This window comes from Salmo trutta, chromosome 14 (genome assembly GCF_901001165.1).
Source record: "Salmo trutta chromosome 14, fSalTru1.1, whole genome shotgun sequence".
Taxonomy (NCBI): Eukaryota; Metazoa; Chordata; class Actinopteri; order Salmoniformes; family Salmonidae; genus Salmo; species Salmo trutta.
The window spans coordinates 31487503-31513094 of record NC_042970.1 but is presented as its reverse complement, the minus strand read 5'-3'; the positions used below and the strand labels follow the sequence as shown (position 1 = coordinate 31513094).

At 45.8% G+C, this 25592-nt stretch overlaps 1 protein-coding gene across 2 annotated transcripts; it reads left to right on the top strand.

Annotated features, from left to right (window-relative positions):
• Positions 1-1633: 1633 nt before the first annotated feature.
• On the top strand, positions 1634-25556 carry espl1 (extra spindle pole bodies like 1, separase). 2 transcript variants are annotated; one of them, XM_029775306.1, is made up of 33 exons: positions 1634-1822; positions 1927-2015; positions 2324-2626; positions 2764-3507; positions 3618-3719; positions 3922-4033; positions 4243-4370; positions 5276-5475; positions 14373-14615; positions 14797-14941; positions 15157-15316; positions 15581-15720; positions 16729-16863; positions 17002-17118; positions 17261-17432; positions 17987-18112; positions 18477-18633; positions 19200-19309; positions 19432-20579; positions 20741-21005; positions 21036-21161; positions 21322-21480; positions 21600-21813; positions 22031-22233; positions 22526-22653; positions 22834-22956; positions 23240-23389; positions 23571-23738; positions 23965-24069; positions 24164-24279; positions 24382-24465; positions 24782-24946; positions 25132-25556. In XM_029775306.1, the coding sequence occupies exons 2-33, from the start codon at positions 1929-1931 to the stop codon at positions 25331-25333; spliced, it is 6537 nt and encodes a 2178-aa protein (XP_029631166.1). In that variant the 5' UTR covers positions 1634-1822; positions 1927-1928; the 3' UTR covers positions 25334-25556. The 2 variants fall into 2 exon arrangements, with proteins under 2 accessions (XP_029631166.1, XP_029631165.1); XM_029775305.1 differs by having other exon boundaries at positions 20741-21161.
• Positions 25557-25592: the final 36 nt, after the last annotated feature.

The following is a 25592-nucleotide window of genomic DNA, read 5'->3' as shown; positions in this document are numbered from 1 at the left end:
TAAGTATCTGTGGTTTGTCAATGTATGTTGAAGGGGCTGTATCGTTGCTATAAAAGATCCCTGAGCCATTCTGTAATCACCTCATTAAATGATTCATTCGAGAGAATGCATTATTGGGGTCAATAACTTTTGCAAAAGTATCTTAAGTATTAAAGATGTAGTTTAACTCGAACTGGTGTGTTTGTAAATCCTCATTTGGTAATGCGGAAATTAGCCACCACAAGTGAAAGACAAGATTGTGTAGTTCAGGATAGGTCTAGTACACAGTCAATGTAAAAAAGTAATGTGTGCAGTATGCAACATTACAGTGCTAAAGTGAACAATACAAACCTCCACATACTCATGCAGCAGCTGTTTGACCCTCTCTGAATTCCACTCAAAAGGCACTTGATAAAGTTGTTTATTACTGAAAATGGCATGGTCATCGATAATGTTGGCTTGTAGTTCTCTGAGCCTGATAGCATTATTGGCCAAAACCATGTTTATTATCTCTCTCTTGTTCTTGCGTGAATATGGTCCCCCTTCCTCCTTGTCGTTCCCGACCCTCAATCCTATATAGAGAATAATACATGTAACTTACTGTACAATGTCACAGGAAGGGGTATCACAAGTGCTGATATGGTGCATACAATAAGTGGCTGATTACTGTAACTGTAGACAAATCTTTTACCTGTTTTCCTGTCGAAAAGTCCTTATGACAGATGCCACTGTATATCTGCTAAGATTTGGCTGAACTCTCAGTCCAGCCTCCCTCAGCGTCAATCCGTGGTTCACAACATGGTCCACTAGTGTTGCACGAATGTCATTTGATAAGTTTGGTCCTCTTTTCTTTGTGCACGTTCTCCTCCTGCTTCAGGTCTTCCTTGACCTCTGGATCCTTCTCCTCTGTGTACTCCTCCTCTCACCCTCACTCTCACTCTCACCCTCACTCTCACTCTCACTCTCACTCTCACTCTCACTCTTCTTCTGACTCCTTCCATTTTGGTTGAAGGCAGGTGAACCTACCTGCTGCATTTTTATAGGGCTTAAACCTGATTGGTGTGTCTACAATTTAGCAATCATGTGTTTGTGGACCTGATGGCTGTGTTTAACAGATTGGCTCATAGGTGTAGTAATTTGACAGTCAGTGCTTTGGAATTGCAAGGAAGTGACATCATGATATACTTCTGTGTCTGATGTATACAAGTGTGTTTAGTGTTTTGCAAATCACTGTGTGTAATGTTTTGCAAATAGTGTGAAGCTGACAATGTGCTTACAGTTGTGCAAATCTAGCCTTGTGTTTTGCTCCTTGAGTGTAAGGTTTTGCTAATTGTGGGAAAAGTTACATTTTAGTGTGTAAGCAATCGTAAAAAACTGTAAACTACAGTACCTCCTATGGATTCAGGCAGGGTTCCCACGAGTTACCACAGCCACAAAGTCAACATTTGCGATATTGTAAAAATGTATTAGAACAAAAAAGTGATTTAAAGAGGATAAATTGAAGAAATGGGCGGGGTTTATGACTTTGTGGCTGTGGTAACTAGTCAGGTAGCATTCCCATTGTGATTGGTCAATGACAAATCTGTAGACGTTATACTGAATTACATTCCTTGAACTACATTGCCCAGCGAGACTTCCGTAAGTATGCGGATATGCAATTTGATTGGCTAGATACTTATTTTAAAATACAGTGCGCGAGTTTTCGCCTTTGAGTGTTGTGGTTGTCATTTTACTTTTTTACCTTTTAAGATAAATGTTATATGTAATATTTTAGCAACTCGTTAGAACTGTCAAAGCAAAGGAAGTAGTACAAGACAAGAGGATAAATTGTCGGTTTAACGTGGTAAGTAGCTAACGTTAGCTAGCTTGCTAACGTTACCGTTAACTGAGCTGCAAAACTAGCTAACGTTATTCACTAGCGAAAATATGCATTCATTTGTTTTGCAGATATGAAAATGAAGTGTTTAAAGGTTGACGAATACATAAAACGGACAGCTTGTCCAAAAGAGACAAGGGTTCTACATGAAGAATTAGAGGTGAGTGTGTTTTAGCTAACGTTAGGACAATTGGCTAACTAGCAAACGTTAACTGTTAATTTTAGATAGTTTACTAACCACTGTAGCTAGTTAATCTTTGCAGCTGACCTTGCCCTGTAGTGGGGCTACTAGCTAGCGCCTGCTTGGTCTCAGTGGACTCCGTCATGATCCGTAATCTCTCATCGGTTAAATTTAGTTAGTTTGGTAGGTGTAAAATATCCACCTAGCAATGTTCTGACTATGGATAATAAATGCCTCGGCTGTGGCCAAAAGTTTTATTTGTATAATTTGTCCTGTATTTCCTACAGACTTACATGAGAAATGGACCTGGGCCACAAGGTCGAACATTGTATGACCGAGTTATCAGGGCCTGTAACCACCAACTTGGAGTTGGGCCCCCGGACAGTGACCATATTGCTGGACTCATAAAGCTGGTGGAGCTTGCACTCAGGGGGTATGACATCTCAGGGGAGCTTGGTGTGCAAAGCACCCCTTTGTATATGGAGAAAATCACCTTTCATGTACTCAAGAAACTGGGCTCCTTGGGAGTGTACCATCCATGTAGCTACTTGGGAAGCCTACTCTACCAGAGGTTGGCTCCAGCTCCACAGGTAAAGGATGGATGATAGAGTACTAGTACAGTACTTCCTATTATAGTAACTGTAGTCAGCTGTTTTTACATCATCTCTGATTGTGTCTTCTCAATCTCTTGTTGAATGTGTCTTCCTTCCTCTTGTGTGCCCCATAGACAGAAGACTACTGTGTGCTTGTACGCAGCTGCTTTGCTGTACTGTGGAATGGACTGTCTGCAGCACAAGACGGCGCCTGCCTAAACCCCAGGGACAAATTCTGCTGCCAGTTGCAAGCCCTGAGCTTCCTGCTGCTGCTGGACAGGGAGAGAACCTCACCCCCCTCCTGCTCCAAAACCCCCATGTACGTGGAAGACGCCCTGACTGAGTTTGAGAAGGGCTGTGGGACCCTGACTAAGGAGGATGCCTCCTTGATCTTGGAGGAGACCCATCGTCATCTCCTGTCCCCCTGGGCTGGGGGATGGGGCGGGGATGGGCAGCCTTCGGGGAGGCCCTGCCTCTCTACACTCTGTGAGGTGGTGCTGATCACCTCAAAGCTTCTGTCTAAGGCAGGTTTCTGGAGCCTGGCTGAAGGGCTGGTGGGTGGAGCCCTGGGAAAGGTCAGGAACTCTACAGACGGCCTCAGCCCAGCTCTGGTGCTTGGCAGGCTGGCAGTAGACATCCACCGTTCCATGAGCTCTGGAGTGGAGAGTGGACAGGCTTTTACAGAGTGTGCCCGGACCCTCCGGTCTCTCCCTAACACCCTTGGGGACCGGCAGGCCCATGTGATCCTGGAGGGGTGCAGTCTGGTGGTATGGGCAGTGGAGGCAGGGCAGAGCAAGGGGCTAAGTGGAGCTGTGCTCCTGGCCTGGTTCTCATTCCTGGAAGAGCATCAGGAATTCATGCAGAAGAAATTACAGAAGGTTAGTGTCATTCACTCATCATTGACCAGAAAAAAACATTAGGGAACATCTTTGCTGTCAATGATGTTTGACAAATGTTACTCTGTGTGTGTGTGTGTCACCCTGGACAGGACTTGGGATCACAGTCTGAGGAGAGCCGACTTCAGCAGTCCCTATGCTTCAGCATGTACCAAGGCTTTGTGTTTTCTTATGAGAGCATGCTGGCCTCACAGGTAAGGAGGGTTTCACCCCAAACTAGTTTTATCCTTAAGTTACAGAGGAGTACTGTTTCAGTAGCTGCTGGTCATTGGGTGTTCACATTTAACTCGGGTCTCGGGTTTAGCCCTGGTCTGTCAGTGTAGCTAGTAAAGATATTTAGATTTGGCATGTGCATTATTTGACTGTTAACACAATATATTTAATAATGTTTTGTAGCTGGAAAATACTGAGACACTGAACAGAGTACTGCTGTACTGCCAGGCAACAGCTGGCCGGATGATGACTGAGTTACGCAAGCTGCCCAGTGACAACATCCTCATCAAAGCAGGTATACTAACTGATAGCTCTGATTTCTCATTTTTACAGGCTTCTCACCAGAGTGCACTGCAGACGTTGTGATAACCATTAATTGCTCACCATATCATTGTATGCTCTTGTGAATTTCTGCCTTTGACATTAAATCTACGTTATAGATTGTTACAATAATATTCTCCCTCTTGCTTCCCTATCTGACTCTGTGTCCCTTCATCTCCGCAGTGACCGCGGTCAGTAACCTGGTGTGTGGTCTTTATAACCGTCGGCTATACGACCAAGCCTTCACCCTGGTGGAGATCCTGTGCCAGGAGCTATACAAGAACTGCCCCCCCTCTCTGTCTGTGGACAGGGTAAGATACCCACCCGCTAGCTAATTGGTCCACTGTGTGTGTAAAGTGTTGGTCCCATGTTTCGTGAGCTGAAATAAAAGATCCCAGAAATGTTCCATGCAAACAAAAAGCTTATTTCTCTCAAATTATGTACACAAATTTGTTTACATCCCTGTTAGTGAGCATTTTTCCTTTGCCAAGACAGGTGTGGCATATCAATAAGCTGATTAAACTGCATGATCATTACACAGGTGTACCTTGTGCTGGGGAAAATAAAATCCTGCTCTAAAATGTGCAGTTGTCACACAACACAATGCCACAGATGTCTCAATTTTGAGGGAGTGTGCGATTGGCATGCTGACTGCAGGAATGTCCACCATAACAGTTGCCAGAGAATGTAATGTACATTTCTCTACCATAACCCACCTACATAGTTTTAGAGAATTTTGCAGTACGTCCAACCAGCCTCACAGACCACGTGTAACCACGTCAGCCCAGGACCTCCACATCTGGCTTCTTAACCTGCGGGATCGTCTAAGACCAGCCACCCGGACAGCTGATGAAACTGAGTTTCTCTGTCTGGAATAAAGCCCTTTTGTGGGGAAAAACTCATGATTGGCTGGGTCTGGCTCCCAAGTGGGTGGGCCTATGCCCACCCAGGGCTACACCCCTGCCCAGTCATGTGAAATCCATAGATTATGGCCTAATATATTTTATTTCAATTGACAGATTTTCCTTATGAACTAACTCAGTAAAATAGTTGAAACTGTTGCGTTTTATTTTTGTTCAGTGTAGTTTTTGGTGGGTGGATGGCTTTTATGTAAAGTGCTTGGAGAATTGCAAAAAGTGCAATAAAAAGCACTAATTATTACAAATGTAATTTGTTTCTATTATGTTGTCTGAATAGTCATCTATTTCCCCTTTAGTTGAGCCGGGCCTTCATGCTGGCGGTGCAGAGCTCGAGGCGTGGTAGTCATCTGGAGCGGGCGCTGGACTGGGTCATCCTGTGGCTGCAGACCCTGGGGCCGGGGGAGCGGCTCACTCAGCACATGAGTGAACCTGTGTCCCTGTGGGTCAGGACCAAGGCTGATGCCGCCCGGGCTGGTCAGGAGGACACACGCCTCAGGTAGGCTACACTCGGAGACGTGACCGAGCCATGAGCTCTCGTCTTCACATCAGAAATTCATTATCCTTCACTGGGCTGCTGCTAAATAGCATAACCGCTTTTGCATTTTCTATGCATGTATGATCTTAAGTTGAAGGCTTTTTCTGACATTGCCACACAATTTAAAAACAAATACTATTTGTCTTGTTTAAAAACATGCATTTTCCTCTTTCTGGGTACTCTGACAAGGAGATAGGAGATGAATGTGTGTGTATATATATATATATATATATATATATATATATATATATATATATATATATATATATATATATATATACTGTTCAAAAAAATAAAGGGAACACTTAAACAACACAATGTAACTCCAAGTCAATCACACTTCTGTGAAATCAAACTGTCCACTTCGGAAGCAACACTGATTGACAATACATTTCACATGCTGTTGTACAAATGGAATAGACAACAGGTGGAAATTATAGGCAATTAGCAAGACACCCCCAATAAAGGAGTGGTTCTGCAGGTGGGGACCACAGACCACTTCTCAGTTCCTATGCTTCCTGGCTGATGTTTTGGTCACTTTTGAATGCTGGCGGTGCTTTCACTCCAGTGGTAGCATGAGACGGAGTCTACAACCCACACAAGTGGCTCAGGTAGTGCAGCTCATCCAGGATGGCATATCAATGCGAGCTGTGGCAAGAAGGTTTGCTGTGTCTGTCAGCGTAGTGTCTAGAGCATGGAGGCGCTACCAGGAGACAGGCCAGTACATCAGGAGACGTGGAGGAGGCCGTAGGAGGGCAACAACCCAGCAGCAGGACCGCTACCTCCGCCTTTGTGCAAGGAGGAGCAGGAGAAGCACTGCCAAAGCCCTGCAAATGACCTCCAGCAGGCCACAAATGTGCATGTCTGCTCAAACGGTCAGAAACAGACTCCATGAGGGTGGTATGAGGGCCCGACGTCCACAGGTGGGGGTTGTGCTTACAGCCCAACACCGTGCAGGACATTTGGCATTTGCCAGAGAACACCAAGATTGGCAAATTCGCCACTGGCGCCCTGTGCTCTTCACAGATGAAAGCAGGTTCACACTGAGCACATGTGACAGACGTGACAGAGTCTGGAGACGCCGTGGAGAACGTTCTGCTGCCTGCAACATCCTCCAGCATGACCGGTTTGGCGGTGGGTCAGTCATAGTGTGGGGTGGCATTTCTTTGGGGGGCCGCACAGCCCTCCATGTGCTCGCCAGAGGTAGCCTGACTGCTATTAGGTACCGAGATGAGATCCTCAGACCCCTTGTGAGACCATATGCTGGTGCGGTTGGCCCTGGGTTCCTCCTAATGCAAGACAATGCTAGACCTCATGTGGCTGGAGTGTGTCAGCAGTTCCTGCAAGAGGAAGGCATTGATGCTATGGACTGGCCCGCCCGTTCCCCAGACCTGAATCCAATTGAACACATCTGGGACATCATGTCTTGCTCCATCCGCCAACGCCACGTTGCACCACAGACTGTCCAGGAGTTGGCGGATGCTTTAGTCCATGTCTGGGAGGAGATCCCTCAGGAGACCATCCGCCACCTCATCAGGAGCATGCCCAGGCGTTGTAGGGAGGTCATACAGGCACGTGGAGGCCACACACACTACTGAGCCTCATTTTGACTTGTTTTAAGGACATTACATCAAAGTTGGTTCAGCCTGTAGTGTGGTTTTCCACTTTAATTTTGAGTGTGACTCCAAATCCAGACCTCCATGGGTTGATAAATTGGATTTCCATTGATTATTTTTGTGTGATTTTGTTGTCGGCACATTCAACTATGTAAAGAAAAAAGTATTTAATAAGATTATTTATTTAATTGAGATCTAGGATGTGTTGTTTAAGTGTTCCCTTTATTTTTTTGAGCAGTATATTTCAAGGCCTACCTTCAAACTCAGTGCCTCTGCTTGACATCATGGGAAAATAAAAAAAATCAGCCAAGACCTCAGAAAAAAAATGTGTAGACCTCCAAGTCTGGTTCATCCTTGGGAGCAATTTCCAAACGCCTGAAGATGCCACGTTCATCTGTACAAACAATGGTACGCAAGTATAAACACCATGGGACAAAAATAGAACAGTTTGGCCATAATGATCATCGTTATGTTTGGAGGAAAAAGGGGGAGGCTTGCAAGCCGAAGAACACCATCCCAACCATGAAGCATGGGGGTGGCAGCATCATGTTGTGGGGGTGCTTTGCTGCAGGAGGGACTGGTGCACTTCACAAAATAGATGGCATCATGAGGGAGGAAAATTATGTGGATATATTGAAGCAACATCTCAAGACATCAGTCAGAAATTTAAAGCTTGGTTGCAAATAGGTCTTCCAAATGAACAATGACTCAAAGCATACTTCCAAAGTTGTGGCAAAATGGCTTAAGGACAACAAAGTCAAGGTATTGGAGTGGCCATCACAAAGCCCTGACCTCAATCGTATGGAAAATTTGTGGGCTGAACTGAAAAAGTGTGTGCAAGCAAGGAGGCATACAAACCTGACTCAGTTACACCAGCTCTGTCAGGAGGAGTGGGCCAAAATTCACCCAACTTATTGTGGGATGCTTGTGAAAGGCTACCCAAAACATTTGACCCAAGTTAAACAATTTAAAGGCAATGCTACCAAATACTAATTGAGTGCATGTAAACTTCTGACCCACTGGGAATGTGATGAAAGAAATAAAAGCTGAAATAAATCACTCTCCACTATTATTCTGGGATTAAAGGTCAGGAATTGTGAAAAACTGAGTTTACATACCTTAGCCAAATACATTTAAACTTCCAACTTCAACTCTATATAAACTCAGCAAAAAAAGAAACGTACCTTTTTCAAGATCCTGTCTTTCAAAGAGAATTTGTAAAAGTCCAAATAACTTCACAGATCTTCATTGTCAAGGGTTTAAACACTGTTTCCCATGCTTGTTCAATAAACAATTAATGAACATGCGTCTGTGGAACGGTCATTAAGACACTAACAGCTTACATACGGTAGGCAATTAAGGTCACAGTCATGGAAACTTAGGACACTAAAGAGGCCTTTCTACTGACTCTGAAAAACACCAAAAGAAAGATTCACAGGGTCCCTGCTCATCTGTGTGAATGTGCTTTAGGCATGCTGCAGTGAGGCATGAGGACAGCAGATAATAAAATTGCACTGTCTGTACTGTGAGACAGCTGATGTCCTGTAGCGCTGTCTGTCCTCGCAGTGGCAGACCACGTGTAACAACACCTGCACAGGATCGGTACATCTGAACATCACACCTGTGGGACAGGTACAGGATGGCAACAACTACCCGAGTTACACCAGGAGCGCACAATCCCTCCATCAGCGTTCAGACTGTCCGCAATAGGCTGGACTGAGGGCTTGTAGGCCTGTTGTTAGGCAGGTCCTCACCAGACATCACTGACAACAATGTCGCCTATGGTCACAAACCCACCGTCGCTGGACCAGACATGACTGGCAAAAATGCTCTTCACTGAGTCGCAGTTTTGTCTCACCAGGGGTGATGGTCGGATTCATGTTTATCGTCGAAGGAATGAGCGTTACACCAAGGCCTGTACTCTGGAGCGGGGTGAAGGGTCCATTATGGTCTGGGGCGGTGTCACAGCAGCATTGGACTGAGCTTGTTGTCATTGCAGGCAATCTCAACGCTGTGCGTTACGGGGAAGACATCCTCCTCCCTCATGTGGTACCCTTACTGCAGGTTCATCCTGACATGACCCTCCAGCATGGCAATTAGTGGTTGACCGATTATGATTTTTCAACTCCGATACCGATTTAATCATTTAAAAAAAAACAATGTTGGTATATATGTGTAATACTGAATGAACACTTATTTTAACTTAATACATCAATAAAATCAAATTGGTCTCAAATAAATAATGAAACATGTTCGATTTGGTTTAAATGCAAAAACAAAGTGTTGGAGAAGAAAGTAAAAGTGCAATATGTGCCATGTAAAAAAGCTAACGTTTTAAGTTCCTTGCTCAGAACATATGAAAGCTGATGGTTCCTTTTAACATGAGTCTAAAAATATTCCCAGTTAAGTTTTAGGTTGTAGGTATTATAGGACTATTTCTCTCTATACCATTTGTATTTCATATACCTTTAACTATTGGATCTTCTTATAGGCACTATAGTATTGCCAGCCTAATCTCGGGAGTTGATAGGCTTGAAGTCATAATCAGTGCAACGCTTGAAGTATAGCGACGAGCTGCTGGCAAGTGCTGTTTGAATGAATGCTTACGAGCCTGCTGCTACCTACCACCGCTCAGTCAGACTGCTATATCAAATCTTAGACTTAATTATAATATAATAAACACACACAAATACGAGCCTTAGTTTCCAGATTTGACCATATTAGATGACCTACCATTTCGAAAACAAAACGTTTATTCTTTCAGTGAAATACGGAACCGTTCCGTATTTTATCAAACGGGGGCATCCATAAGTCTAAATATTGCTGTTACATTGCACAACCTTCAATGTTATGTAACATTCTGGCAAATTAATTACGGCTTTTTGTTAGGAACAAATGATCTTCACACAGTTCGCAACGAGCCAGGCGGCCCAAACTGCTGCATATACCCTGACTCTGCTTGCACAGAACTCTCACCCCAGTGTCACATTCATCTTCTACACATCTACCATTCCAGTGTTTAATTGCTATGTTGTAATTACTTCGCCACCATGGCCTATTTATTGCCTTAACTTACCTCATTTGCACTCACTGTATATAGACTTTTCTTTTGTTCTACTGTATTATTGGCTGTATGTTTTGTTTATTCCATGTGTAACTCTGTGTTGTATGTGTCGAATAGCTACCCTTTATCTTGGCCAGGTCGCAGTTGCAAATGAGAACTTGTTCTCAACTAGCCTACCTGGTTAAATAAAGGTGAAATTATGGTTATGTACACCTTGGTGCAACGACAGTGCTTTTACGCGAATGCACTTGTTTAATCACCTGTTTGGCGAAGTAGGCTGTGATTAAATGATAAATTAACAGGCACCGCATCGATTATATGCAACGCAGGACAAGCTAGGTAAACTAGTAATATCATCAACCATGTGTAGTTAACTAGTGATTATGTTAATATTGTTTTTTATAACATAAGTTTAATGATAGCTAGCAACTTACCTTGGCTCCTTGCTGCACTCGCGTAACAGGTAGTCAGCCTGCCACGGAGTCTCCTCGTGGAGTTCAATATAATCGGCCATAATCGGTGTCCAAAAATGCCGATTTATCGACTGTTATGAAAACTTGAAATCGTCCATTCCGATTAATCGGTCGACCTCTAATGACAATGCCACCAGCCATACTGCTCGTTCTGTGCGTGATTTCCTGCAAGACAGGAATGTCAGCCATGGCCAGCGACGAGCACGTCTGGGACCTGTTGGATCGGAGGGTAAGGGCTAGGGCTATTCCCCTCAGAAATGTCTGGGAACTTGCAGGTGCCTTTGTGGAAGAGTGGGGTAACCTCTCACAGAAAATCTGGTGCAGTCCATGAGGAGGAGATGCACTGCAGTACTTAATGCAGCTGGTGGCCACCAGATACTGACTGTTACTTTTGATTTTCACCCCCCCTTTGTTCAGGGACACAATATTCAATTTCTGTTAGTCACATGTCTGTGAAACTTGTTCAGTTTGTCTCAGTTGTTGAATCTTATGTTCATACAAATATTTACACATGTTAAGTTTGCTGAAAATAAACACAGTTGACAGTGAGAGGACGTTTCTTTTTTTTGGTATGTGTGCACACAACCGTTCAAATGTTTGGGGTCACTTAGAAATGTCTTCTTTTTTTTTTAAGAAAAGCAAAAATTGTCCATTTAAAATAACATAATTTGATCAGAAGTACATTGTTAATGTTGTAAATGACTATTGTAGCTGGAAACTGCTTTTTAAAAAAAAAATTATTATGGAATATCTACAGAGGCCCATTATCAGCAACCATCACTCCTGTGTTCCAATGGCACGTTGTGTTAGCTAATCCAAGTTTATCATTTTAAAAGGCTAATTGTTAGCACAGCAATTGTTAGCGCAGCTGAAAACTGTTGTGCTGATTAAAGACACAATTAAACTGGCCTTCTTTAGACTAGTTGAGCATCATCATTTGTGGGTTCGATTATGCTGGCCTTCTAGGCAGAGTTGCAAAGAAAAAGCCATATCTGAGACTGGCCAATAAAAAGAAAAGATTAAGATGGGCAAAAGACCAAAGACACTGGAAGTCTGCCTAGAAGGCCAGCATCCCAGAGTCGCCTCTTCACTGTTGATGTTGAGACTGGTGTTTTGCGGGTACTATTTAATGAAGCTGCCAGTTGAGGGGCATCTGTTTCTTAAACTAGACACTCTAATTTTTAACCTTTATTTAACTAGGCAGGTCAGTTAAGAACAAATTCTTATTTTCAATGACGGTCTAGGAACAGTGCCTTGTTCAGGGGCAGAACAACAGATTTGTACCTTGTCAGCTCGGGGATTCAAACTTGGAACCTTTCGATTACTAGTCCAATGCTCTAACCACTAGGCTACCCTGCCGCCCCAATGTACTTGTCCTCTTGCTCAGTTGTGCACTGGGGCTTCCCACTCTTTCTGTTCTGGTTAGAGCTAGTTTGCACTGTTCTGTGAAGGGAGTAGTACACAGCGTTGTTCGAGATCTTCAGTTTCTTGGCAATTTCTCACATGGAATAGCCCTAATTTCTCAGAAGAAGAATGTAGATATTCCATAAAAAATCTGTAGTTTCCAGCTACAATAGTAATTTACAACATTAACAATCAATTTGATGTTAAAAAACTACAATTTCTAAGTGACCCCAAACTTTTGAACTGCATGCATGCATACAGTGCCTTCGGAAAGTATTCAGATGCCTTGACTTTTTCCACACAAAAAAAAATCCTCAGCAATCTACACACAATATCCCATAATGACAAAGCGAAAACAGGTTTTTATAATAAAAAATAAACTTTCTTATTTACATAAGTATTCAGACCCTTTGCTATAAGACTCGAAATTGAGCTCCATTGTGTCCTGTTTCCATTGATCATCGTTGATGTTTTTACAACTTGATTGATTCTACAACTTGATTTACCACCTGTGGTAAATTCAATTGATTGGACATTATTTGGAAAGGCACACACCTGTCTATATAAGTTCCCACTGTTGACAGTGCATGTCTGAGAAAAAACCAAGCCATGTGGTTGAAGGAATTGTCCGTAGAACTCTGAGACAGGATTGTGTCGGCACAGATCTTGGGAAGGTTTCTGAAACATTGAAGGTCCCAAAGAACACACTGGCCTCCATTCTTAAATTGAATTAGTTTGGAACCCACCAAGACTCTTCCTAGAGCTGGCTGCCTGGCCAAACTGCGCAATCTAGGGAGAAGGGCCTTGGTCAGGGATTTAAAAATATTTTGAAGATAAATACACAATGCAGAGGACTAAAGCTTAAGAGGGAATTAACGACCAATGGAAATAGTGTTTTTGTAATAGGGAATTAATGCTCAATTGGTATAGAGACATGGGAGGAATTTGTCTATACTTTGAGCCTGAAATAGGATACTTGTTATTTGGGCATTGGACCAGTTTTATTGCAAGGAATTCTAATTGGTCAACCATGATCTAGGGTTGGGTTATAAAACTCCATCCTGTCCCTCATGTTCTGTGGAGAGAATCACTGAGGACAGGGGAGAATGAACATCTTCCTCTCAGCGTAACATCTATGATTTTGTTGTCTTTGAATATACCTATTTTTCTCCCACTGATTTGCTTTGGGGTCTGTGTTATTGAAGAGTAACATCAACTTCTAACAGGGAGGCGACCAAGAACCCAATGGTCACTCTGACAGAGCTCTAGAGTTCCTCTGTGGAGATGGGAGAACCTTCTAGAATGACAACCATATCTGCAGCACTCAATCAGGCCTTTATGGTGGAGTGGCCAGACAGAAGCCACTCCTCAGGAAAAATGCACATGACAGCCCACTTGGAGTTTGCCAAAAGGTACCTAAAGACACTCAGACCATGAGAAACAAGATTATCTGGTCTGATGAAACCAAGATTGAACTCTGGCCTGAATGCCAAGCGTCACGTCTGGAGGAAACCTGGCACCATCCCTACGGTGACGCATGGTGGTGGCAGCAGGCTGTGGGGATGTTTTTCAGCGGCAAGTACTGGGAGACTCTGGTTCAGAGAGCTGCTCCAGAGCGCTCAGGACCTCAGACTGGGGTGAAGGTTCACCTTCCAACAGGACAATGACCCTAAGCACACAGCCAAGACAACGCTTAAGTGGCTTCGGGACAAGTCTCTGAATGTCCTTGATTCGCCCGGACTTGAACCTGATCGAACATCTCTGGAAAATAGCTGTGCAGCATTGCTCCCCGTTCAACCTGACAGAACTTGAGAGGACCTGCAGAGAAGAATGGGAGAAACTCTCCAAATACTGGTGTGCCAAGCTTGTAGCGTCATACCCAAGAAGACTCAAGGCTGTAATCGCTGCCAAAGATGCTTCACCAAAGTACTGAGTAAAAGGGTCTGAATACTTGTAAATGTGAAATTTCAGTTTTTTTATTTAATACATTTGCCCAAAATTATTACCTGTTTTTTGCTTTGACTTTATGGGGTATTGTGTATAGATTGTGAGAGAAACAAAACGATTTAGTCAATTTTAGAGTAAGGCTGTAACCTAATGAAATACTCAAGGGGTCTGAATACTTTCCGAATGCACCGTAATCTGGTACACGCTTTAAGACTCCAGCCATTTCTACACAATGTTTTCATCTTAGGGAAGCCTGATGAGGATAATTTACTTGTGAATGTTTTGATAAACTCCTCTTTACCCCTTAAGAGACCCCATTAGAGTATGACTGTCCCTGTGCTGTTGTGTTGTCAGGACCCTGCGTGATGGCTTTGGGCCTGACGTTCCTGACGAGGGGGTGATGCTGTGCCTGTTGGAGGAGGAGCTGCGTGCCTACAGGGAGGTGGCAGGGGACAGCACTCAGGAGCGCTACAACACCCTGTGTGACTTGCTGGACATCTGCCACGAGGACAGCCACCACTCACACCTGCGTGCCGTCTACCTGTGTGAGATGGCCCAAGTGGTGTGCTTCCAGGACTTCAGTGAACAGACAGACTGGTAGGACAAAGGACACTACTGTGGAATGGCAATACTACTGTAACTAACTTATTCTGCTTCAGATGGACTGATAGGAAACAAATACTACTCAACTGTGGAATGCTAATGCTATTAATATAACTTACACTGACGTGCTTTAGTAGTTCTTCAGCAGTTTATTTTTGTTGCATTGCTGTGGCAGCTCTGCCGTTGATTTTACCCACGAGGCCCTGAGACTGCTGGAGGAGGAGCCAGAGACGGAGGAGAATGCTGATAGGCTGAAGGACGACAAGGCCCACGCCTCTCTGTGGCTGTATGTCTGCACCCTGGAGAAGAACCTGCAGGAGGTGGGTGGTAATGTGTTTCAAGAGATTTCATGTCTCATTATTCATGACCTAGATTTCACCCCCTTACATTTTAATCTTAAATTTGACATTGAAATCGCTAGCCTTTGTTTCTTGTATATTCTCAGTTGAACATATTACATGTGGTTCTAGATGTTTTGATAGCCTGTTTATTGATTCGCTGCCATTTTTATATGAACCACTCTTCCCTTGACCAGGCCATAGATAAGGAGAAGAGGCTGCAGAATGTGCGGGAGCAGGCAGGGGGCAACAACAACCCTGTGGAGACCAATGACATAGATTACGAGGACAAGCAGAAGCAGCAGGACAGCAACCTGGTGTACGAGGGCCTGCGCTTCAACCTTGCTGCAGAGAGCAGTAAGAACCTTCTTTCACTTCCTAATCAACCTTGTCCAGTAGAGCTCATTTAGATTGACGTTCACTGTACTCTTTACATTGTATGTATTTGGCTCATACAACCTGCAGTTAGGATCCACCACATGTGCCTATGCTGGATTCCACTTCCCATAGTTGTCATTGTATGAGTCTATATGGCGGCTTGACCATTGCGGTTTCCCTCCATTCCTTTTTCTCACTCAGTAACGAGAGAATTACTCACTGTGTGTGTGTTTCTCTACTCAGAGTTGAGCCAACCTCTTGACAAGGCTCTGGGGGAGTGGGCCTCTCTACTGCAGAGGAACGAGCTGCCCTCTGTAAAGAACCCTAAACAGACCTGCACCTCCATTGCCCTCACTGCTGCTCTCTACAAACTCATGGGCAAGGTAACACGAACACCTGAAGCTTCTACACACTGTAGTCCTTGACAGGGCTAGTATTTACTTTCTAGTATCTACTTCCTATTCCAGCCCATATGACTGGCCCTACATATATCCATCTTCCTGTGTATTCCATTAACGCCAGCCGTCGGCTAATCAGCCTGTTGTGGATTCATTTTCAGCTGTCTACTTTTTCCACTTCATATTAACTAGGCTACCTCCCTCCCTCAGAACAACCTGGCCATGGACTCTACTAAGCGTTCCACAGTGATGCTGGCCATGTTGAATCCAATGCTTCCCACAGTTGTGTGAAGTTGGCTGGATGTCCTTTTGGTGGTAGACCATTCTTGATACACATTGAAAACTGAGTGTGAAAAACCCAGCGGTGTTGCAGTTCTTGACACACTCAAACCGGTGCGCTTGGCACCTACTACCATACTGTTTAAAGGAACTTAAATATTTTGCCTTGCCCATTCACCCTCTGAATGGCACACATACACAATCCATGTCTCAAGGCTTAAAAATCCTTCTTTAACCTGTCTCCTCCCCTTCATCTACACTGATTTTGAAGTGGATTTAATGAGTGACATCAATAAGGGATCATAGCTTTCACCTGGTCAGTCTGTCATGGAAGGAGTAGGTGTTCCTAATGTTTTGTGCACTGTGTAATACTTCAGTCTATCATTTGAAATGTTTTCAGTTTAACATTGAATTTACTTTAAAAGATAATGAAGGCTATTTGTCATTTTTTTCTGTTTTAATAATACGTAATTTGAAGAACAAACGTGGCAGTTCATATCTTGAAGTAAACTGTAAACAAGACTTCAATCTCACGAGAAAGGTTTGTCATCTCACTATGAAAATCATCCTAATCATATAGGCCTAGACCCAGAAGCCACCAAAATAGAGCTCCTTCGGTCAAATAGTTTTACCTCTGTGGGCGCCTGGCTGGCTACTTTTTCTATTTGACTGGCTACTCTGTAATTGTGGAAAACACTGATCTTCCTCTCCTAGCCTCTGCAGGCCCTGGAGGCCTACCAGTTGGCTTCTGGCCTTTCCCGCCGCCTTGGTGATGCTCAAGGCCATGCCTCCTCCCTGTGCCACTCTGCCAGGCTGCTGCTGGAGCTGGGTGCCCCTGAAATGGCACAGGTAACCCACCTGCTGATTACATGTTTACGTTTGAAATTGTAAGGAACGTCATGTAGTGAATGTTACCCTTAGATACTGTGCTCCTTTGTAATGTGTATGTTTGTTGTTTTTAACGTTTCAATACGGTGTGTGTTTTAGGACCAGCTGGAGGAAGCAGAGAATTGTCTGACCCCCGATCCCAACACTGGGGGCCCCTCCCTTCTCTCTGTGCTGGCCAAACTGCTGAGGGCTCAGCTCTGCTACAGCAAAGGACAGGTAACACACACAGTATTAGCCACATTACAGAGGGAGCTCACAAAGCAACAGCACAAGTGTTGCTACCATCTCAGTCTACCCTAACCCTTTTTTGTCATAAGTCATCCGTTAACTCTATCCCCTTCTCTCTATATCTCCCCAGGTGGTGCAGGGTGTGCCTTACCTATGTGAGGTTCTGACAGAGGTGGGAGAGCAAAGGCACTCTAAGAGCTGGTACCTGCTGCGTGCCCGGGCACTACAGACCAGTAGTGCCTACCTGAGCCTGGACACAGCCGCACTGCCACCGGCACTGCGCCAACGCATCACCCAACATGGTCTGCACCCTTTACTACTCTGACCCTACTCTGTCTAGACCCTTCAAACTCAACTCTGGACCTCAAAGCCAGTTCCACTGCATTTGTTCATTGTTCCCCTCTTATCAGGGCTGATTTAGACCTGGGACACCAGATGTGTGTGTGTGCAATTAATTATCACGTAGAACAAAAAAACAGCAGGTTCTGGACCTCGTAGCGTCTAGACTGATAGATGGCATGTCACGTTTCATTTGTAAATGTCACTGTTCTTTGTGCATTATTGAAGTATTTCCTTGATAAATGTAAGGCTAAGGGCACTACGTTTAGCCGTTTGTCATGTTAGTGTGTGACCCCGCACATTGACTCGGTACTGGAACCCCTTGTATATAGCCTCGCTATTGTTATGTAATTTTATTATTTTATTTTTTACTTTGTATTTTCTTACCTCTATTTCTCAAACTGCATTTTTGGTTAAGGGCTTGTAAGTAAACATTTCACGGTAAGGTCTACCTACACCTGTTGTATTTGGCACCTGTGACAAATAAAATCGGATTGGATTTGACTGTGTGTTGCAGGGTTGAAGACCCCAGACACTGCCCTGTATGAGAGCCTGAAGCTTCTGTGTAGTCTGCTGGTGACTCTGGTGGGAAACGGCCTGTATGGAGCCTGCAGCAGCACTGACACACGATTCATAGACCAAGGTATTGTACGGCTGGCAGCTTCCACTTGTTCTGAAGGGTTAAATATATTTCTCAGTGGGCCTCAAGCTTTTGATAGTTGCCTAAATTAATGTTTTTAATGGTGAACGAGCGTTGCGCTTTTTCAAAGATTATTACATTTTTGGGGGGTTGCACCTTGACTTGCGTTGATTGTGTTCCCTCCACTTCTTGCCATCAGTGGCCTTATAGCTGTTTGGTGTCAAATCAACATGACCCAGGTAAAGCTGTAAGACTGGTCTACTCATGTCTTTGTACTTTCCCACACGCCCACCATAACCTACCATGTCAGCCCCATCTGAGGTAGATGCCATTCTATCATCTTTGACCTTTGACCCTCCCCTCCTAGGTGATAATCTGGTGTTGAAGTGGCAGCTGCTGTCTGAGCTGCTGGGCTGTTCTATGAGAATGGTGTCGGTGAGGAGCAGCAGTGGAGCCGTCCACGAGGCCAAGCTCCAGTGTCTGGAGGCCCTCAAACTGGCCACCAAGCTGCAAACCCTCAGCCAGTAAGTGTCTCTCTGCTTCCTCCACTACAGGAGGAGTTCCCAAAAGTTCTAAGAGATAATTTTGAGGCCTGTCCATGTTGTCATTTTATTTTTAAATCATCACTGTATGTCTAATAAATCAATGTTTGTTTATTTAGTGACAATAACTCTAAAATGTTTTTTTAATAATTTATTTCCCTGAGCCTCCAGTATTGATCGTGTAGGCGTTATCTGAAGATATTTCTGAAGATATTTCCAAACTCAGCCCTAATTTGGTTTATAGGATGGTCTAGAGCCCACTGCCTTACCCAGATAAACAGTCATTGGTCTATTATCAGATCATGATGTGGGCCATATGTTCCATCCCACCTGAACAGGCTAAAATTCCAGGAATTCTTTCAAACAGCTCTTACACAAAAAGGCATTCTTTTCATTTTCATAATTTCAGTGTTATTTTGACCTCTTATGGTGGAAATATCACTTTTTGAAACTGGAAAATCATGTTTTTAACTGCACTGCCCTTTGTATGCGCATAATATACAATAGATTTTGGGTGTTTCAGAAACTAACATTGTGTGTGTTTGTAGGTGTGCCGAGCTGCTGGTGATAAAGGCTGAGCTGGAGCTGATGAAGGGGGAGAGGGAGGAGTGTGGCTTTGACTTGGACAAAGTCAGGAACCTGCTGGAACTCTGCACCGGTACAACTTTACTTACATATTCCAATGACTGTGGATTATACGTAATGTTGGTTGAAGCATTTGAGTCTTGCTTCCATTCTTTGTAACAATACCACTGTCAACCCTCTTCTGGACTCCTCTAGACTTTACTAATGGGGCGCAGAAGGCGGAGGTGAGGATCCAACCGAGGAAAGGCCGTTCGGCCCCGAAGCCAGAGTCTCCCCTTCCCAGTGGTGAGGAGGACTGTAAGGCCTTCCTGAGCACCCGCTGGTTCCCCAAGGAGCCCATCGAGAGGGACCTGGCCAGCTCCCCTCCCCTCAAAGCCAGGGCCCAGCGCTGGCTCTCTTCCCTGGGCCATGTGGCTGACTGCCAATGCCCCTGCTGCTCCGAGCCCAGCCTGGGCCGGGTGACTGCTCGTTGGGCCACCACACAGGCCGACCTGGCCCTCCAGCTAAGCCCCACTGAGGTACGGGCCAGTCGTAACCTCCACCTGGCCGCTCTGGCCCGCTGCAAGAGCATCACTGTCAAGATGGCCACAAAACTGACCAAGCTCTTCCCCCTCAAGACCCTCCCACCCAAACCCTGTTTACTCCAGGACCTGGTGGCACGTGTGTACCTGCGCATTGCCATGTCGGGTCTGGAGCTAAGGATGGGGAAGGCTGCAGGTACCTTGAAAGTCCTAGAGGCTGGTTTGGCGTTCGTGGCCTCCAAGCCCTCTCCAGAGCTGGGGCCCTTGAGGGCCAGGCTGTTGGGGGCCAAAGCCCAGGTCTCCTGTCTGGCCCTGGCCACCCAGATAGACTGCCCCCCTGAGGAGCTTTTTTCTGCAGCCTGGGCTTGGAACCCTCCACCCAAAGGAGCTGTGGAGGTGGACCACAAGCCTAAAACACTACCCCCACCTCCAACCCCGCTTAAGAAGTCCAAAGACCCAGTGGTCACAGCTGCTAAAGCTAAAGACACCAAGAAGACCAAAGACCACATCCCCAAGATCAAAGTGAGTTTCTCCTCCACCAAGGGCCAAATGTCTCAGGTCCCCAAAACACCTGTGGTGGTCAAACAATCCAGGGTCAAATCGTCTGTGGGGGAGCTCAAATCATTTGATTTCAACACAGAGGTGCCCACAGTGGCATGCACCCCTGTCCAGAAGGTCAAGGCTCCCTCCTCTGCCAGGCGAGGAGCAGCCAAGGTCACCGCTAATCTGCCCTTCCAGGTCTATGAGGAGCTGTCACCGTCTCAGGATAAACCACAGCCTGTACCTGCAGCCCCCAAACGCACCAAGAAGTCTCGCTTTAAGGTACAAATAGGGGACCGGCTGCAAGACCAGATTATTCGTATCTATAGTTATAATGAATGGATTGTATGCACGGATGAAAATTGGTATGGTGATTTACTTATTAGTGTGGGTGTTGGCCATAGAGGGTGCAGCCAGATACTAATTTTTGTCTCCTGGTATAGGTGGAGTTCAGTGATGAGAGTGACACTGAATCCAACCCCAAAGTGGAGCTCAAAGAGAAACCTGTGGTCTCCAAAAAGCGCATCACCTCCACCAGGGCACTCTGTGCCCCAAAAGAAGTCTCAGCCCCTGACCCCCCAGCAGAGAAGGCCCCTCCTAAGAGGGGCAGGAAGAAGGGCGCTGCTGTCCCCCTCTCCTGCACCTCCTCTGAGGACGAGCTGGCCGCCTCTGTGTCATCCTCCTCCCAGTCTGCCCCGGCCAGGAGAGGCAGACCCAGAAGACAACAGCCTGGGACAGGGGGACACAGTGAGGCGCCAGAGAGGATGAGGACCATTGAAGAGGAGATGGATGGACTTAATATGGACTCCAGTATCGAGGAGCTGAGGGCGTCAGACACCGAGACTGAGGAGACTGGTGCAGCCAGTAAGAGTATTTCATGTTGCGTGTGTACTCCATAGACTAGTACTGCCTGCCTTCGCACGCAGTGGGCATCCAGGTCAAGCTCTAAGGAATGGGGTCTTGTATTATACTGTAATTCAATAACTTTTTAACCAATGGTATTTTGCTTATTCTCTGTCTTCAGGCATGGTGTTGGACGGCCCAGACACAGACTTTGAGGTCCTGAGGAGAGACTTGTGTGGTGATAGAGAGCGAGACTGTCTGTCTGAGCTGAGGCATGAGGGTCACCCAGGGGGGGCCCTGCAAGCCCAGGCCCACCTCCCTCACTCTAACACTGGGCCTGGTGAGGCTGCTGGCAGCACCTTGTACAGTGACAATGAACATGGTTTTAGGGTGAATAGGAGTGCTCCGTTTGAACCTAACCCTCTTTCCCTCGTTCTCCTCTCTCTGTTCTCTCCATAGACGGTCTCTCTGTGGAGGCAGTGCAGTCTTTGCTTCGCTCTGCCTGGTTGGCCCTGCAGCATTTCCCCCCGCCCACCCTCTACCCCCGCCTCTGTGGCCTGCTGGCCCTGTCGCTGGGGCAAAGGGATTCTGTCACCACAGCGATGCTCCACGTCCAATCCCTGGGTGTGACCTCCCGCCATCACATGACACGGCACCTGGCCAATCGCCTCAAGTAAGTCATCCATACTTTCTCTGGGTCAGGCTGAAAACAACCCCTAGGATACCCCTACTATAGTCACAGATCTGAAGGAACTGGATACATGTAGGTCTAAACCTATAGGAGGCTAGGTGGAGAAATCAACATGTTGCTTACATCAATCTGTCTCCCCCCCCCTTCAATCCTGTGTGCTTAAAGATGAAATGATTCCTTTGCTGTGTCCCTCTTGTAGAAAGCTGAAGAAGAGTTCGTCTGAGCTGGCAGACAGACTGGGTTCTCTGAGTCTAGAGGAGCCCTCGAGCCAGACTGGGAACCCTATAGAACAGAGGCTGTCCCAGCTGGAGGAAATCTTCTCCTTCCCCACAGCTGAGCCCTCTGTCTTCCCACAGCAACACTGCCAACAGTTCATCACACAACTGCAAGACCTCCCCACCGGTACCACTGGCAGATTTCAATGTTTTATTGTGGCAAGAAAAAAATGTAGTTAATTTATTTCAACCCTGATAACCAATGTTATTTAACTAACTCAGGATTTTGTGATGGAAATTAAGTTGTATTTTCAAATGTGCAATATACTCCATATTAGGATTTTTTCATGCTGGAAGATGAAATGTAATTGACCATAACCCTGACGTCCATAGCCTGTGGATTAGATGGACTGCAATGGATGTGTGGTGTTTTTCTAGTGGCAACAGTGATGTGGTGATACTTTCTGTCCCCTCTTTAGGGGTGACTGTGTGTGTGCTGTCTGTGCTGGGGGTGCACCCAGGGGAAATGGGGGACACCGTCCTGCTGTCCCGGCTGGAGAGGGACTCCGATCCCGTCACCGTCCGCATCCCCACGGCCCAGCGAGAGGTAGGGTACCCACCCACCCCCCAAGCACACACATTTCTATTATCCTTGTATTCTCTCACACTCTAGAGAGCGAGAGGAGAGAGAAATAAACATTTTCTAATTTTCTCAACCTGGGTTCCTACACATTATGTTTAAACGCATGCATTGTGAGTGACTTCTGTCTTCCCTGTGTATCATCAGCACCCTATGAGCTGGCTGGTGCAGGAGATGGACAGTGTTCAGAAGGAGCAGAAGGCTGTGAGCTGTGTGTCGGAGAAGGCCAAGTGGTGGGAGGGGAGGAGGGCCCTGGATGCACGCATGGAGGTAAGACTCGCTCAGACTGGTGGGAAGGAAAGTACATCTGGGTTTGGGTGAAAAGAGATCACGTAAAATGAGAGAGGTTATGTTGCTGCAAGAAGCATATTCATTCCAAAAACATATGTTGAAGGAATGCTTATACTGTAGGTAAGATTGAAGGTGGTTATGATAAAGTAAATACAAAATGGTGTGGTATTGATTACATCTCTTTATGGTAATGAGAGAATTTTGGTATGTCCCTAAACATCCCTTTTTGTCGCTCTCCCTCACTTTCTCTCGCTTTCCTCAGAGGCTGCTGGAGGAGATGGAGGGGTTGCTGGGCTGCTGGCGGGGGCTCCTCCTACCCCTGACCTCTGACCCTGAGCTGTCTGTCCAGGCCAAGCACCTCCAGAAGACCCTCGCTGCCTGGGGGGCACAGACCTCGGAGGAGATGCTGAAGGTGCTGCTTCCACATGCCTTCCCATGTATATCATAGATATCACATTTGTCTATAAAGCCCTTTTTACAACAGCAGTTGTCACAGTGCTTTCACCATAACCAGGCCATGACTCCAAAGAGCATGCAGAGGCACATTGGCCAGGAAGTACTAAAATAACTTATTTTAACCCTGTGTGTTCCAGGCTGTGCTGTCTGCCTCTCCTCTGCTTTCCCAGTCCCAGCTGCAGTGGTTTGCCCAGGGAGTGTGTGTGGAGCAGGGGAAGCAGTGTGTGGACCTTCTGCAGACCGCTGCAGCTGTACTGGCAGAGAGGCCCGAGCCAGAAGGCCACGTGGTGCTCATCTTGGACAAGGTCGGTTTCTCTCGCACTAGTCTTGCACAAACACTTTCTCCCCACTGTATCCAACACTCAAATCAACTCTAGTGTGCCTAGCAAGATCAACGTACAAAGCAAAACAATGCACACTCTTTGTGTAGAGGAGGATTGGGGAGAGTCTTGCATAACGTGAACACATTGCCTGTGAGTGTGACTATTGTGGTAAAGCCAGGTGTAATGTCAGTCTTGTCCTCTCCTGCAGTACCTCCAGAAGTTGCCATGGGAGAGCATCTCCTGCCTCAGGCCTTGCTCTGTCACCCGCATGCCCTCTCTACACTCACTGCTGGGCCATTGTGCTCTAAAAGAGGTCAGACCACACACCCATTTGGCCAAAATTTATTCCACAAAGATTAGTTGTTAAAGTTGAATACTGATGCCTGCATGTCTCTCCTGGCCCTCAGTCTGACCCGGATTGTGTCCTGAATGGAGGTGTGGACCCTAAGCAGGTGTTCTACGTGCTTAACCCTGATGCCAACCTGGGAGACACAGAGGAGCGTTTCAAACAGTCGTTCACCAGGTGAGTGCAGCACCAACAGCACTGTTTGAGGGCTTTAATTGTCTTCCTCATCTGTGGCCTTTAGAATTTGATGAATCTCTGACTCTCGCTCTCTGTCCTAAGTGAACAACATTGGCAGGGTGTGTGCGGTGTGGCTCCTGACCCAGATCAGCTGCAGGATGCAGTGACTGCAAAAGACCTCTACATGTGAGTCTAGAAGGAAGTGAAGTGTCCTGTTACGGAGAAGAGATATTAGTTATCGTTCACCTGTATGACAGCCAAGCATACCCTACCAAACATGCCTTTAGGCTTAGTTGTCAATGAATTGCCTTATTACACAAACAAATGTAGTTTAACATGAAGCTTGACTGTCTTTTTAGTGTGTGTTGTCCACTTGTCTTGCATTATGCTAGCTGTGAGATGCTTTGAATTGGTGTCACAATTCACCAGATCTTACTTCACTTGTTTCTAATTACTTGGGTGCTGAAGAGTCTGGCTCACATGCCTCTCACTGTCTCTGTAGTTACGTGGGTCATGGTGCGGGAGCGCGGTTCCTGGATGGGCAGAGGATCCTGAAGAAGGAGATGAGAGCTGCCTCCCTACTCTTTGGTTGCAGCAGCGCTGCTCTGGCTGTACGAGGGGAGCTGGAGGGGACAGGAATCATCCTCAACTACCTCATGGCTGGCTGGTAAGACTGGTGCTCACACACCTGTAAAGATTGAAACACCATGCTTTCATTTTTTTCTTTTTCTCAGAAATCAATGCAAATGTTATGCTGTAAGGGCATTTCATGTGTTCTGTTTTACTGCCATACACTTGACTAAAAGTCCTAGATTAACTTGCCTGTCTATCTGTCTCTTCTCTGGCCTGCAGCCCATTGATTCTTGGGAATCTGTGGGATGTGACGGACCGGGACATTGACCGCTTCACCAAGGCTCTGCTGGAGTCCTGGCTGTCTGCAGGTCCTGGGGCTCCACTCCTGGACCACATGGCCCTGTCCCGCCAGGCCACACACCTCAAACACCTCATAGGGGCAGCACCCGTGGTCTACGGCCTCCCCATCCATCTGCGCTAGGATAAGAGGACATCTCGCCAAACACACACAAAGCCATTGATCCCCAACACATGAAATGGATATGATTTTAAACTTGTCTGTATTATCTGCTTCACAGGGCTGCTGCCTTAAATGGCAACTAATGTTGGCGATCCTTTTATTTTGGATATGGTGAATCGTTTGATATATATTAATTAATGTATTAAGTCATGCTTGTCAATAAAATTAAGTATTTGCCAAACAATCCCTGTGCTTTGGTGTTGAAAGGAATTGCATTTAT

Excerpts from the sequence above, each read along its gene's own strand:
- espl1 (XM_029775305.1), top strand. The coding sequence starts at position 1,929 with ATGAAAATGAAGTGTTTAAAGGTTGACGAATACATAAAACGGACAGCT. Across the intron at positions 4,034-4,242 it reads CAACATCCTCATCAAAGCAG|TGACCGCGGTCAGTAACCTG; the intron begins GTATACTAACTG and ends TCATCTCCGCAG. Across the intron at positions 23,390-23,570 it reads CCTCGGAGGAGATGCTGAAG|GCTGTGCTGTCTGCCTCTCC; the intron begins GTGCTGCTTCCA and ends TGTGTGTTCCAG.